The sequence below is a fragment of the Empidonax traillii genome, unplaced genomic scaffold (genome assembly GCF_003031625.1).
Source record: "Empidonax traillii isolate 1590-97213 ecotype Southwest subspecies unplaced genomic scaffold, ASM303162v1 scaffold170:size2694500, whole genome shotgun sequence".
NCBI classification, from domain to species: Eukaryota; Metazoa; Chordata; class Aves; order Passeriformes; family Tyrannidae; genus Empidonax; species Empidonax traillii.
Genome location: NW_020955363.1, coordinates 961,330 through 975,468, shown reverse-complemented (window position 1 = coordinate 975,468; position 14,139 = coordinate 961,330). Strand labels below are relative to the sequence as shown.

At 41.0% G+C, this 14,139-nt stretch overlaps 1 protein-coding gene across 1 annotated transcript in view; it reads right to left on the bottom strand.

Annotated features, from left to right (window-relative positions):
* Nucleotides 1–252: 252 nt before the first annotated feature.
* Nucleotides 253–14,139, bottom strand: part of RNF150 (ring finger protein 150) — a 109,971-nt gene continuing 96,084 nt past the window's right edge. Inside the window, exon 7 of the mRNA XM_027885693.1 lies at nt 253–1,071. Coding sequence (XP_027741494.1) covers nt 953–1,071 — 119 coding nt within the window. The 3' untranslated portion in view covers nt 253–952. The remainder of the gene's footprint in view (nt 1,072–14,139) is intronic.

Sequence of the window (14,139 nt, the reverse complement as noted above, 5' to 3'; positions counted from 1 at the left end):
TCAGACACTCCTTTAGCTCAATGATTTGACTTTGGTGAAACTAAGAAAAGACATGATGTTAGACTAGATCTTTTTTTTCCAGCTACTGAATTGACTTGAAGGAAGGCCACTAATGTACTGACAGCTGCTAATAGCATAAAATATAGCACAGGACTAAACGGACGGAGTGATGCTCTGAGCTTGCTTTCTCTCCTTCAAGCTGTACAATACTTCTCTAGAACAGAGTTCCAAGTAAAAGACTACATAATGAAGTTTTAACCCAAATCTCAGCAATCTCTCTTAATTCAGAGCTCTCTTACAAATAAAGACCTTCAGAACACACCATTTCCAAGCCTTCCACTTCATGAAAGCAGGCTTCACATTAATGCAGGGTGCAGGTGCACCATCCTTCTGAAGCCACATGTACTTCATGCAGAAACAACAAGGCAATAAAATCCTGGTCAGATTATGAAGAGACCTGCAAATGGGAATTCAGATTTCTCGATTGAACTCTTGAAAAACTTGGGGTCAGTCAACACAAACAGAGTGCCTATCCATAACAAACTATAAACAAACAAACAAACAAACAAAACATACGTCTTTCAAAAAAAACCAAAAAAACAACACAAAACCAACAAAACCTCAATTGAACAAGTGTGTAGAAAACACTCAAGCTGTCATTTCAGTTGCGTATTTACGAGCCACTGAAGAGTTCCATGACCTCTCTCAAGCACGTGGGCAAACTGGAAGCGTTCATCTCCCGTGTGAACCAAACGAGGGTATGTAGATGATGAAACCGCATCCAGGCAGACACAACTGTTGCTATTGCTTTTCGTGACCATCTCAGAATGGAGTGTGCAGGAGTGACAGTGCTCTGGAGGCATGTGCATGACTGGTCCAAATCCTAGAAAGCTGATTCGGTCCCTCCCTGTGACCCTCCCCTGTAGTTTGGTGTTGGATCTCTGTTTGTTTTTCAAGATTTCACCTCTTCGCAGTCTTGATCAGTGGAAAGCTCCACATCAGACAGTCCAACCTCCATTGCCATAATCAATGAAATATCTGAATCACTGCTGACCGCTGGCTCCTGTTCATCTGTGAGGGTACAAAAGACAGAAAAAGGTAATGTCTTTCTGTTAATGTACTACAGATTTTTAGTTCTGCAGGCGGAACCCAGAAGTTTCCCCACCACTGAGGTTGTGCTTAGAGTTGAAACTTTGCTTTTATTTGGTATCAGCCAAAAACATTTCTAAAAAGTGTCAAAAAGTTCAAGCTATCATAGTGAGCAATATGATGACAAGGAGCTTGTACGGGTAACACTTTTTTCTCCTCTTAATCCTCCCAGGGACTTTCCATCCAAGTCCTTCATGACCTTCCTCCCACCATCTGAGCATTTCCCTCCCCATTCCTTTTCACGTCTTCAATTTGACATCATCTTCTCTCTCCACAAAGGCAGCATGTTAAAGACAAAGTCAAAGGCACCTGGTGGAGCAAGTCAGTCATCATAAGAACATTCCTAACAGGAAAAAATCTGCCTAAACCCTCATCAGGTGACAGAAGCTCTGTTATGAGACACTTTTAGGCAGGTGCTAGGCTGACATCTGGAAGGAGCAACACAGGCATCGTTAGTTCTGCTTTAGGACTTTGGATCAGGCTTCCCAAGTGCTCTCTCTCATCCTTTTCCAGTCTCTTTCATATTCACTCTTTCCTCCGATTTGAAGATACCTTGCAGGTTCTTGAACCAGGCCGAAGGGATGTCCCTTAATCCACTGTGACCCCAAACACACTGAGTCATATTATTGACTTCTGCCAAACTGCAAATCCCATCAAAATTACAAGTGTAGGAAGAGCAACTTGCTTTTGTTTTGATCCCACAGCACTTATTATGTGTATATTTAGTAGCTGAAAAAGCCAACAGATTCTAAAGGACTAAAAGCTAATTTTCTTTCAAGAACAATCAGTAGAAGCAAAGCACACTGGAACTCTAGGGAGATTTTCAAAGACTCAAAATCCCCATAGGTGGCTGAATCCCTGAGAGAAAATGTCGATGGTTCCTATTTTCAAGTGGTTTAATTACAGTTATGGTATTTATACCGTAGCAATAAAATGTATTTAAATCTGGTGCAGTTTTTCCTTTACATATTTTATTTTTCAGGCAATAGAAGCAGAGCCTGATTGATGCTAAAAAGTCTGAAAGGTAAAAAACAGTACAGTGAGCTAGGAAAATAATAACTCCTCACAGTTTATTCACTAGAAGCTTAGTGAGCACAATTAGTCACCCACCTCACAAGAGCTGCATGATTTGTAAATCTGTTTCAGAGAAAATAAAACCTACATGTATTTAGTTGTGCTGGGATTAGGCATCATGTTCTGCACAGAAAGCTTGAATGGGGTCTGCATTATTCGAACTGAAAGAACCAGTGCTTTCCTTTAGAATTCTTCCTACTTTTCACCCTGGATTATTTTTATACTTTCCTGATTGCAGGTTAAATAATTAATGCATACAACATTTTTACATCTGTATCTTCTTTCACCTTTCAATATGACAGTAGTAAACACTTCTACTGACTTCTGACTATGTTTCCACTGAAAGGTGGAGGAAGTATTTAAGAACTGAATGATACATCCTACAGACTTCACTGGGCTCAACTGCATTGAACCTTTAGGTGAACTGCTAGATCCTAGAGTATAACAGTGCATCTCATACACCTCCAACACCAAAAGCATCATGTGTAGTGGTAACAGCTCCCTGAGCCAGAACAATGTGGTTCCAGACCACTGGATTATTTATCATTCCTCTATAACTAATAGGATTCTTAAAAACAATGAAAATTATGCTTTAGATGTTGACCTAAGAACAAGTTTATATTTGCAGGACAGAGTCCCTGAGGCTTAGCCATGTTAAACAGTCACTCGGAGCGCTCTTGAGAGCCAAGGTGATTTCCATCTGAACTGGCTGGGCAGGAAAAAGGGTCTGGCTGAATGGTGACAGCCAAATGCACACTCAAGAGGCAGGCGGAGCTGCCAACACCAAATGTCAAAATGTCAAATGAGAAGTGTTTATGGTGCTGATATGTTATTTCAAGAACTGTTGTTTCCTCCAGGGTTGCATAGCTGAAAAAGATCTCATCTGAGTCCAAGATACGAAGATGGAACAAAAGCATATTGGCAAATGTCAGACCAGGGTACAGGAACATCCCCTTTCCAAATCAGCAAACTTTAGTGTTACATTAAAAAATCCTATACAATTATTCAAATTCTTGGATCTTAGTCTTTGCAGACTGTGGGCTTTGTAGTCTGTCTTCTTAGGAACTGTAGTGCAGGTCGGTAGGAACAATGACTAAAGATCCTAAAAATGCTCTGGCATTGCTTTTCCAGCACTGTGAAAGAGCCTAGAAACAGGAACACTCCACCTTCCTTGCTTGTTAATAATGCAGAGGTTCAAAACCCTAAAGCTACAGCCTGCCACTTCAGCAGAGTGGGAAGAATAATCCCTATCCTTACAACTTCCATCTCAGGGAAGGCGTCAGCGCTGACATTTCTTTGGAAGATGTAGACAACACAAGGAAATGAATGCATCCCTCAGCATCACCTGCTGGCTCCTGTAAACAGGAGTCCTACGACTGACTGACCCCAATACGCACAGGAAGAAACTCCGGGAAGGCTGCAGAAGTCACAGCAGCCACAAATCAGCTGTAGGTAACTGCAAGGTCTGCAAACTGCCTCGCCGTGGCTCCCCCACACAACACGGGCTTGCTAGACTCTGCTGGTTTGTTTTTTTGGTTTTGTTTTTTTTTTTTTTTTTTTTTTGGCTGCTTCTCCATAATGTGAACCAGGAGAGGTACTGTTATTTGTTAAAGGTAAGCAAACCTCAACTATACTGCAAGTGCCAGGAGCTTAGCCTGCATTTTGCACCTCTGGTTTTTAGATCCTACTTACAATGACAAAGCTTATACAATCACGCAGCTTCTGCAGAAGATGCCTGACTTGCTGTTAACGATTTTTATGACCTTTTTGCAAGTTTTTTGTAATCTGCTGTTTTTGTTAAAGCTCTGAAGTCAGGTGAAGATCTCACCTTTCGGTGAAGATCTCAGCTTTCACTTAAAAATAAATGAAGCTTAAGAAGCAAAAAAGAAACAAATCTCTAATTTCGAGACAGATTTTATGTTGGAATATCTGACTTTTGATTTTAGATATTTGAGACTGGCAATCCTGTCTAAGAACACACACTGTAATACTTCCACCACGTTTTACAGCACTTCACGCCACAGGCATAAAGCCTTTTGCTTAATGAAGCAAAAGGCACATCCCAAGCTGCTTTTCAGCCTGAGTGCTGGTGCCTACAGCGGGGAACTGTAGACCTCACTGCCACATTCCTCTCATGTCAGTGAAATGCAATACACCACAGCAAGCTGCCTGTCCAGACAGACTTTTTCCACTCACTTATATTTCCTGACACACATTCGTTTGAGAGATGAAATAAACCAAATCCCTTCTTACTTTAAATTTAATTATGTTAGTGCAGGAAGAATATCACCACGGATATGGAACTGCCCTACATAACAGCAGCACGGCCCTTACTTCTTGAAAAGTTCACTAAGTGATGTTTATACTTGAATATTATTGCAATCAAACAAGAATGAAAACAGCTAGTTACTCTGGTGCTTTAAAAACAGTAAGACTGCACACTAGTAATAATTATTTACTGCTGCAGCTACTCCTAACTCTTGGAGTAACTCTTCAGCTGCTGTACACTAATAAATATTCCAAAAGAAAGAGGTCAGAAGATGGGTTTCTAAGAATTTGATACTGGTTGCAAGAGGCTTGTGAGGGAGCTAAGCACTCAACAGTGAGTGAAAAAACATTCCTCTGCCATGCAAAGGTAAGCATAAAGGCATGGGCACCAGTTGAGGTCTTTTCCAACCTAGCTGATTCTGCAATTCTGTGACTACAAAACAAAAGCTTTTCAGCACTGAAGATATATAAGGTTTGTCTACGATGGCACTTTTTTCCTTCTCTGGACCTTTGCTATTACACCCATTTGGGCACAAGAAGATGAGAACTGCCACCAAGTGTGTAATTCATCTACTGAAAGTGTAACTAAAGCCAGCAAACTCCTATTCTTGCAGATTAAAGACACGGGTCACAGCAATAACCTATTCAGCTTGGAGTCAGTCTGTCTTGCCTCATTTATTATCAGCCCTCCATGAACTAATCCAGCATCCTCAGCCCTGCTCTGCACGCAACTAAACTCTGCACAGGGCTGTGCAGTTGCTGGTGGTTTTCTTAATCTTATGACTGACAGGAAGCAGGGGGTAAGAAAAAGCTGCTACCGTGCTGCTGACTGAGGTGTGACCTATTTGTGTAGCTAAAAAGTTGAGCATTTAGCATAAGAAGCAGGTCGTGCTTTGCACAGGTCTTCTGTTCTTGATGGTAGATGGAGATGCCCAGCTTAGAGGTGAAATGACTAACTATTGATTTTATCATATAATGAAATACGGTGCAAAATTTATCTGTTGTTATTTCATCATTAACTAGCAGAAAAGTGGGACTCTGTCTAAAATCTTGTTTCAGCAAAACTTGGATTTGATTTCACTACTCATTTCACACACTCACTACTGTGAAATATACCTTGTTTCAGAACTCTTCAGTTTCTGAAGATAGAATTAAACCAAAACACCAAATCCCTGGTGACAGTTCTGCTCTCAGATGTAGACAAACACCTAAAATGCATGTGTTAACATGAACCTTATTCCAGTGTGGGGTTCATTTCTACTAAAAAAAAGCATTCAGATGTGTCTAGGATTTTGCTTCAGAAGAAACCAGAAATGTGACCCATCTTCTAGAGCTTCAACAACCTGATAGAAAATATGTCCAAAGTCATTAAAGGCACTGATATGGGACCTTTATCAAAACACATTCTGCTCAGCTTGAAGCTGCAGTGAACTGCCAGTGCAAGCAGTGCTATTCTGAATTTGTTTCCAATATCAGAACAACCAGAACACAATTCATCACGTTTGATTTATGAGAGGGAGAGAGACATATCTAGAGTGCTTTATTTTTCTTTGTCTGCCCAAGAATGCACTTTACCATTACAGAGTTTATTGTTCCCTCCTACTGCAGCCTTGCCACAGCATCACTTTGCTGCTTATAGTCTAAGAGGAAGAGCATGATCTGATGAAGTTAGTACTTCAAATGGCAACTCTTTCCATAACAGTACCAATTAAATTTATCACTAAGACCCTCTCTTTTAAAAACACTACTGATTCTTAAAATTACTCTCAAATTAATCATCCCATACTTCTCATTGGGCCATTTCATAAGTAAATCTCAAATTCCTTCCATATCATCTTGAGACTTGTAACACTTTAGAATGGGCCATAACTACACTAACAAAACATAAAAGAAAATACATGGAAAAAAATGCCTATAAAATCTCTAATGCAGAAGAAGCAGAGGAAATATGTTTGAGAAGAAAAGGGTTATAAAAACCCCTGTTACTAATGCAGTCCTTTTGTCCAGATGCTAATAAAACGGATGAAGAAGTTTGGCTGGCTACAATTGAGAACAAAATACCAGGGAAACACTTTATTGCTGTTCCCCAGCATCAGAGAGAGATTTATTTGAGCAGCAAGGGGAAAAAGTACTTGAGCATGGTAACTGTTTTTGGAAGAAAAGGTTATAGTCTTTTCCCTAAATAACAAGCCAGAGCTCTGTGAATGTACTAATGGCAACAAGGCTTCTTCCAGGGGGTAAAAAGCAGATGACGTCTGAAACACAGTGCAAAGAATACCCAAACATCAGCACAAAGGGAAGAACCACATGCCACGACCGGGCAAGATTAATTTAAGATGACACTTCAAAAATGTGTTTACCTGCACCAAACCCTCAAGTGGTTGAGAGATGTGATAGATGGGCCTGGATACGACATAAAACACTAGAGATTGACTCCCCCAAAGCAAACTTGCTTTGTTTCTTATTACTGAGTAAAGAGGCAACAAACGTTCCTCCCTGCTTTCTCCAAAAGAAAGGGGAAAAAAAGTCTTTGTCCAAATAAGGACATATGGTATATAACACAGGGAGCACATAACAAAAACACTGGGAGAAAGCTGAGCAAAAAGAGAAGAACACATACCAGATGTTATTGCATGGAGGCACTTGGACCCAACTGGCTGCAAAAGTAGAGGGTTTTTTTTTTCATTTTATATATCCTTCCCAACAGGGCTTCCAGACCCTTAAACCTTTACCAAGCTGCTTTTCCTTTCTCTCTCCAAGCCTTTCCACTGTCTGGAAGGAGAAAGGGACAGTGGGATGCTGCTGTGGACCCTCCTTTACTGTTCACCACTGGCCATCCTCAGTGCCCAAAAACTGCACCAGATGTACCTCTGCTCAGGGCAGCATGTTTTTCTGATTCCACAGAAAGCTTTGGATATAAATGTGAATGCATTTTGTTCAATGTACAGACTGTTAGAAATTATTATTATTTAGAACCTGCAAAATTATTTATGTATTTGATTGAAAATCAGAAAATGACATCTCCCATAAAAAGGGAAAAGTTCAAAAAATACTGAAGCACAGGGCTGTAACTACATGACAGTTTTGATTCCCAAGTACCTTAGCTATCTTTGGTAATATGTTAAATGGCCAAAGATCTTTAAATCTGAAAGAATTTGGCTATTTTCAGTAAGATCCTGCCATTTCTTACACCACTCTAAGGACCCTAAGAAACATTAAGTCTTCCATTTCATGTTAAACAAAAGGTCTAATTCAACTCTTCACCAAATTCACTCATAAAAAAAATCTCTTAAGCCCAGACTGAAGTAAAATCATGATGATTGTGCCGTCCCAAGCAGTGCTAGAAACACTTCATGTGCACGTATTATTCTCTGATCACTTCTATTATTCTCTGTATGCAGACCTGGTTTCTGACCTAGCTGAAGCACAGTTCCATGGACCAGCAGCACAACAGAGCCAAGCAGTGGAAGTCCAACTCCCCTTCCCTAGCTCACCCTCCTGCCACCTGTCCCGAATCAGTTCTGCTAGTCCTTCGATTGGCCAGCAAACAAAAAAAAGCCTGCCAACTCCCTTGGAATCATTTTTGCTAGGCACAGCTCAGTCACAAGGCAAGTACTGCAGCCAGCTTCAGGAAGGAAGGAAACAGAAAGAGGAAGGAAGGGAAAGTATCTCCTCTTGCATTCAACACCTGCAAGCTGTCCCTGCAGTAACCCTGATGTTATAAATCTAAAACTTCAGGTGTGGCATAGGGACTGCTTTTTTAAACTTGGTTTTGTTAACAGCTGCTAAATGACCAAGGCTCCCTGGTGTTAACTGCAAAACAATGAGCATTAAGTGATAAAGTTACCCAAAAAATCATGCTTTGTCACGTTAATGGTGTGTGAGGGATACTGCAAAGATTATCCCAGTAGCCAAGGCGAGACATGTGGGGAGACAAACACCCCTTGAGCAGTTAGTAAATATCTTTGGCCAAGCTGCCAGCCATTTAAAACTCTGAAGGGACAAGCAGGTGTGTGGCAAAAGCAGAGTTAAATGCTGTATGTACTAGCATGTGTTCTACACTATGTGGCCTATTGGCAGGCTGTCACGATAAAGAGACTTTTACATCCAAGAAGTATAATCACGCAATTTAATCCTGTGCATCTCAGCTTCCATGGGCTATACCAGTGACTGCTATTGTGGCTGAACTTTCTTATTTATATTTTTAAAAACCTGTGTCAGCTCTGCTTCCTGCAAGCCTGGAAGAAGGAAATTACAGCCTGACTCAGACACATAATGGATTGAATGAACAAGAGTGTAATGGTAAGAGAAATTTCAGTTCTTGTTCTGTTCCTAAGGAGCATCATATGGAACATCAGGAAGAAACGTCCTTTGATGGGGTGATTTAGAGATGAACTGGCCAAAACCACACAGTGCCCTCAGAGCAGTCATGCCGGAGAGGTATCACAATACCCCCAAGCAATATTAAACCAGAAGACTCAGTGCAAGGTGTTGGTTTCCAAAACCTTTTTCTCTGGTCACCCTGCAGAGCTGGGACCTCTCCTTGGGGGACTCCATGGCAGATGCAGCTGCATAATGCCATCTGAGATTGCTCCTCCTCAGGACTGCAGGTCCATGCTGTCCCCACCTGCTCCCAGGCTGGGAGGAACAAGGTGCTCATCCCAGAGGCACCTTCCTTCCTGCTGCGGCAACCCAAGAGCCTGTCCCAGACCACCTGCTCAGTGGGTGCCAAGGCTCAGCAGGGTCTGCTGGCACACAGCATGGCCTGGGGAAAAACAGAAACCTATCCCAGTGATCTTTGTTTAACATCTTCAGCACAGATGGATCCTGCAAAGGTAACCAGGACTGTGGTCCTCCTGTGAAATGGGAATGCTGCCTTCAGCACTGAGGGAAATGCAAGAAGGGGTGACTGGTGCTTGGAAAAGCAACCTACCAAAGGCACAGAATGAGACTAGGACATGGAAGTGGACCTGCAGTATTTCTTCAGGGGTGTTAGAAATTTCTCATTCCTACTTCAGGAAGTAGGAGTGATACTCATACTCCTATTCCATGTACAAGGTGGCTACTAACCAGTGAAAATCCACACGGGGGCAACTAATTCTGAGCAACAATCGGAATAAAAAGTATTTCTGCCTAATCACTATGAACTGCTTCCTCAATTGCAAGTATGCATACAGATATAACAGAAAATAACAGCTTGCTTCAACTCCTGTTAATTTTTAAATGAGGGGGTTGGAAAAGCTCATGTTAGTCTGCCTGAGTTTGTCATGACAGCATGTGTGTGATTTTCAAATCTGTCCCTTTAAATACCTTTTACTGCACAAGCTCCCAAAAATCCCAGCTCTCTAGCAAAGCACAGTACTGAGGAATCATATCCTGAACTCTCAAGAGCAGTTACAGCAAACATCTTTGAGCAAAGACGTCACAAAACCACCTATGCATGTATTGGGGGATTTAATGAGAAAATGCACAAGGAGGTGGCTGAAAAGCTCAACAGTGGTGGAATTACTTGAATGTAGTGTGTGTGTATCTTCTCTCCCTCTCTCTCACACGTGGTTTTGCCTTCCTTTCCAATGCTGCTAACACTGGGCTCCACCTGAGATCTCCAGAACATTTCCAGGATAAAGGGGCAAGTCATTAGGATCTCTTGTTGTTAGGATCTTCTTCCTCACCACACATGTTGGGGACAGTGATCCTTGGCTGCAATTGAATTCCATTAGAATTGTCCATGATAAAAAGTTCACAGTAAATGCCCACAGTAATGGAGCCACAAGAAAAAAATCCCACAGTGGTGGTTAGAGGAACCTGCATATCAGATAAGTAACTTTTTCTGCTGTCACTAGCAAAATACAACTTTTAACAAATTAAGGGGAAAACAGTCTTTCTTTTTGTTCAGTACAAGGTAACAACACGCTTGAGAATGGGCTTGACTCTGTTGCAGCAACTGCCCCAGCGCCTAAAGCAGGACCCAGCTGTGGGACCACTGTGCCTGACAAGTCACGGCAGATTGGGACAGCATTCTGAGGTCATCCATCCCTCCACTCTTCATCATCCCGCACGCCACTCAAGGGCTGCACAACAGCAAACGTGTGCAGAGACCACAGCATTGTATGTCACACCTTTTTTTTTTTTTTTAATACCCTCTGACACGTCACAATGAAATCAGTGTCCCCTCCACCAGCTCCCACATGTGGACTTGCAGCATGTGAACACTTCTAGTCTCCTGTCACACGCTCACAGGACTGTCAGATACATGTCTCCAAAAAACTGGGAGACATTTGACCAAAGTACACTGCTTAGGCTAAAGATCAGTTCTCACAAGTCCATTAAAACAGAGAATACTGGACAGAAACAGCACAACAGCTCAGAGAAAATATGTTCTTGAACTTCACAGGACTGTCTAACCTGATTTGGACAGCTTAACTATATATTTGTTATAGTATTGTTATCTACCTACTGTAGCTCAACAGATAAAGACTGAGTTAAGTGCAATTCAGCTGTAGATAAAGCTCTTGTAACAACAGAAACACCCTCCCCTAGAATCACAGAGCCTCAGTGTCTCTCTAAAAAACTCTAGTTTAAAAGCAAAGCACATGCTTTTCAGTCTCACAAACTCCATCAAGTTGTAGATGTAGTAATTCTTGATGGTGTGGCATCAGCAACACTACAATATTCTGCAGATAAGTCTGATTTTTTTTTTTTGAGACAAAGAACCTGACCAGATCCCTCCAGCCACATCCTATAGCTATACTATTTCTTCTCTTCCAAGAGGGGCACATAGGTAAAAAGACATTTTTCTAAATACAGACAGAGGGAACAGTTCCATTAGTTAGCAAAGCATTTTTTTACGTCTACACAAAACATCTAAGAACGAACAGAATGATCAATTTAATAAGAGTTTTCCATACAGAAGAAACAATTTCTGCCATTTATATGTTCATTATCAATGAGGCAAAATAATGTGACAGGCTGAAGTGTCACCTCTTAATTTCATTAAAATTGAAGTAGATTTTTTAAAATAAATTCTAGATAACTTCAAAGTAACATGTTCTACTGATCTGATTTTCCTTCCTATGGCATCTTACAGCATCCATGCACTTCCTCTTTTGAAGCCCCTAAATCAAAAATTCTGCAAGGAAAGCCTTCTTTAACATCCAGTCCCACAGAATCCCTACAGGAAGAAGTTTTAATGCTATTTGGAAACACTGTACACTTAATTTCTAGTGCCCTGTGTTCAGATACACTCTTGGTAGGTCCTTTTGTCTGATTCTCCCTCATACACACACAGAGAAAGCACAGCCCTGATCTTCACTGAGCACTGACAAACATTTGAGTTATTACCAACTTCTGGAGCTATCAAAAATGCCTCCTTTAAAATACTGGGAAAACCTGGAATACTTGACTATTCTCCAATTTTTTATCTTCTCTCCAGTCTAAGTGATGATGCTGTTTCAAAACAATAGCAAGAAAAAGAACAGACAGTGCAGAAATCACAGTTCAAAATAGCTCCAGTGGAAAAGTATCTTTAACACATGGACTATTGCTCTATACTGAAAGGGGAAGCTGTAGGAGACTTGAACTGCAAGGGATGTCCTGGGTAGTTGAGTCTATTCTCCACTATTGTAGTGGCTGCATGATATAATTCCTTTCAGATTTGCTAGCAATTAGCATCATTCACTGCAGAAGCTCCCCAGCTACTTAGTTCATCTCTCTGCCAGTGCAGAACCACAGATGGGTGGCAGTTAAAAGCTGTAATACCTGATTTTCAAAAGAACCCTTCATGCAACACCAACCCACAGAGATTTCTTTTTTTTTTTTTTTTTTACATCCTGTGATGACAGATGAGTTCAGCTGCTAATGCTCCTTTCTCTTACACCTCACAAGCCTGTAAAACCTTGAAACACATTTCATATTCCAGTGGAATTATGCAGCTTTTGAATAGCTTTATTCCAGCTCTGATATTCCCCTAATCAATAGTTTCACTATCAGTTCTCTACCTACACTTGTGGACAGCTCTTTGATTGAGAAGCAAACCTGACCATGGCCCCCAACAGCAAAATGTGAACTTTTGTACTTAAGATTTCCTAAAATGAGAACTTCTCACTATCTGGATGGCCTGTGTAACAGGAAGGTCCTTGTGTGCCACTGGGCAGCTTATGCTGTGGGTCAGCATTTTGCAGGGGGTGCAAAATGACTCAGACTGCTGCTGACATTGATGTATTGGCAGGTAGGAGATGACATTGTCAGTGCTGGTAGGATCTATAAATCTCATGTAACTGTGACTGAGCACTAGCAGGAAAAGTAAAGTTGATCTGTGCAGACACAAGCAGCCCGTAGTTTCCAGCAGGAACATCACTACCAGAAATTCCTGGAAACTTAAACAGAAAACCCTGATTTAGTTGGTCTATGTATAGATGGATTTCATTAGTTTAGAAATAATTAAAAAAAAAACCCAACTCAGTAACTGTATCAAAACCTTTTCTCTTTGGAAAAGTAAACTGGTTCAGTGTCCTTTGCCTCTCCTTTAGGTTGCTTCCACAGTTTGCTTAAAGGATTTAGCAATATTTCTGATCTGACCAAGAGCATTCTACAGGAAAGAAAAATGAGCACACTTAAAACCCACCACTAGCACATGAAATGATGATTAAAATATGACTAGGAGGTATACAGAAGCACTGCCTGTGTGGAGCAGAATTGTCCAAAATGTTACTTGTGTCCTTGTAGCAGGGCTAATGCACCAGATAAAATTCTAACAAGCTCATCTGTGTATACAGAGAATACATGAGTACGGAAAGACAACTGAGAAAAGCATTCATAAAGGAAGAGGTCAGCTGTTTATCTCTTTTGTTCTTTTAAGAAATTTTAAATAAGTTGATGCCAATCTCCTTTTAACTGAAACATTTCTTTGACAATCTTGGAATAGCTCAACTTTTTTTTTTTTCCCCCATTAAAAAATAAATCTTTGATGTGCCAGGTCAGGCCTGCTACATTCAAGTCTTGTTGGAAAAGACATGTATAAAAATGTAAGAAGAAAACAGAAATCAGCTGTACAACAACTGAAACCAAATTGACAATTTTGATTTAAAGAGTTCAAATTAATTTAATGTGAGTCTCCCTCTGATCCTGTGTCTCCTTCCTGCCTGTCTCCCTTTCTCATTGAGTTCAAAATGAGTCCAAAATGAGCCCTTATGAAAAATAATGCAGCATAGTTTTTCTTAACCTGAGATCTGAAACCAACAGTTTTGTCTCTCCAGCCCAAAGCAAGAGTGCTCCCTCCTCACTTACCTAACTCCTTTTGCTTCCTTGCTTGTGGTTCACATGAGTGACATCACAAAAAAAGTGAGCTTCATTTATGGGCTTGCAAAGTTCCAGACGTGACAAAACCAGAGAGGGGTAGCCAGGATGATAAGCAGCAAAGCTAACACCGAAGAGGGAACTCAATCTCACCTCAGGGTCACTAAAGCTGCCGAAAAGGGCATCTCAGGATAGCTTCTCACTGGCAAACTGCCCTTGGAGGCCTGGGCTGGGCTGGTAGGAAATCCAGCAGAGACAGCAATAGAAACTGGTTTTAGGCTATATAAATCTAGGGCCATTTAGCATTTCCTTTCAAATAATCCTCCAGTCAGAATCTAGTTTCAACTGAGCAAC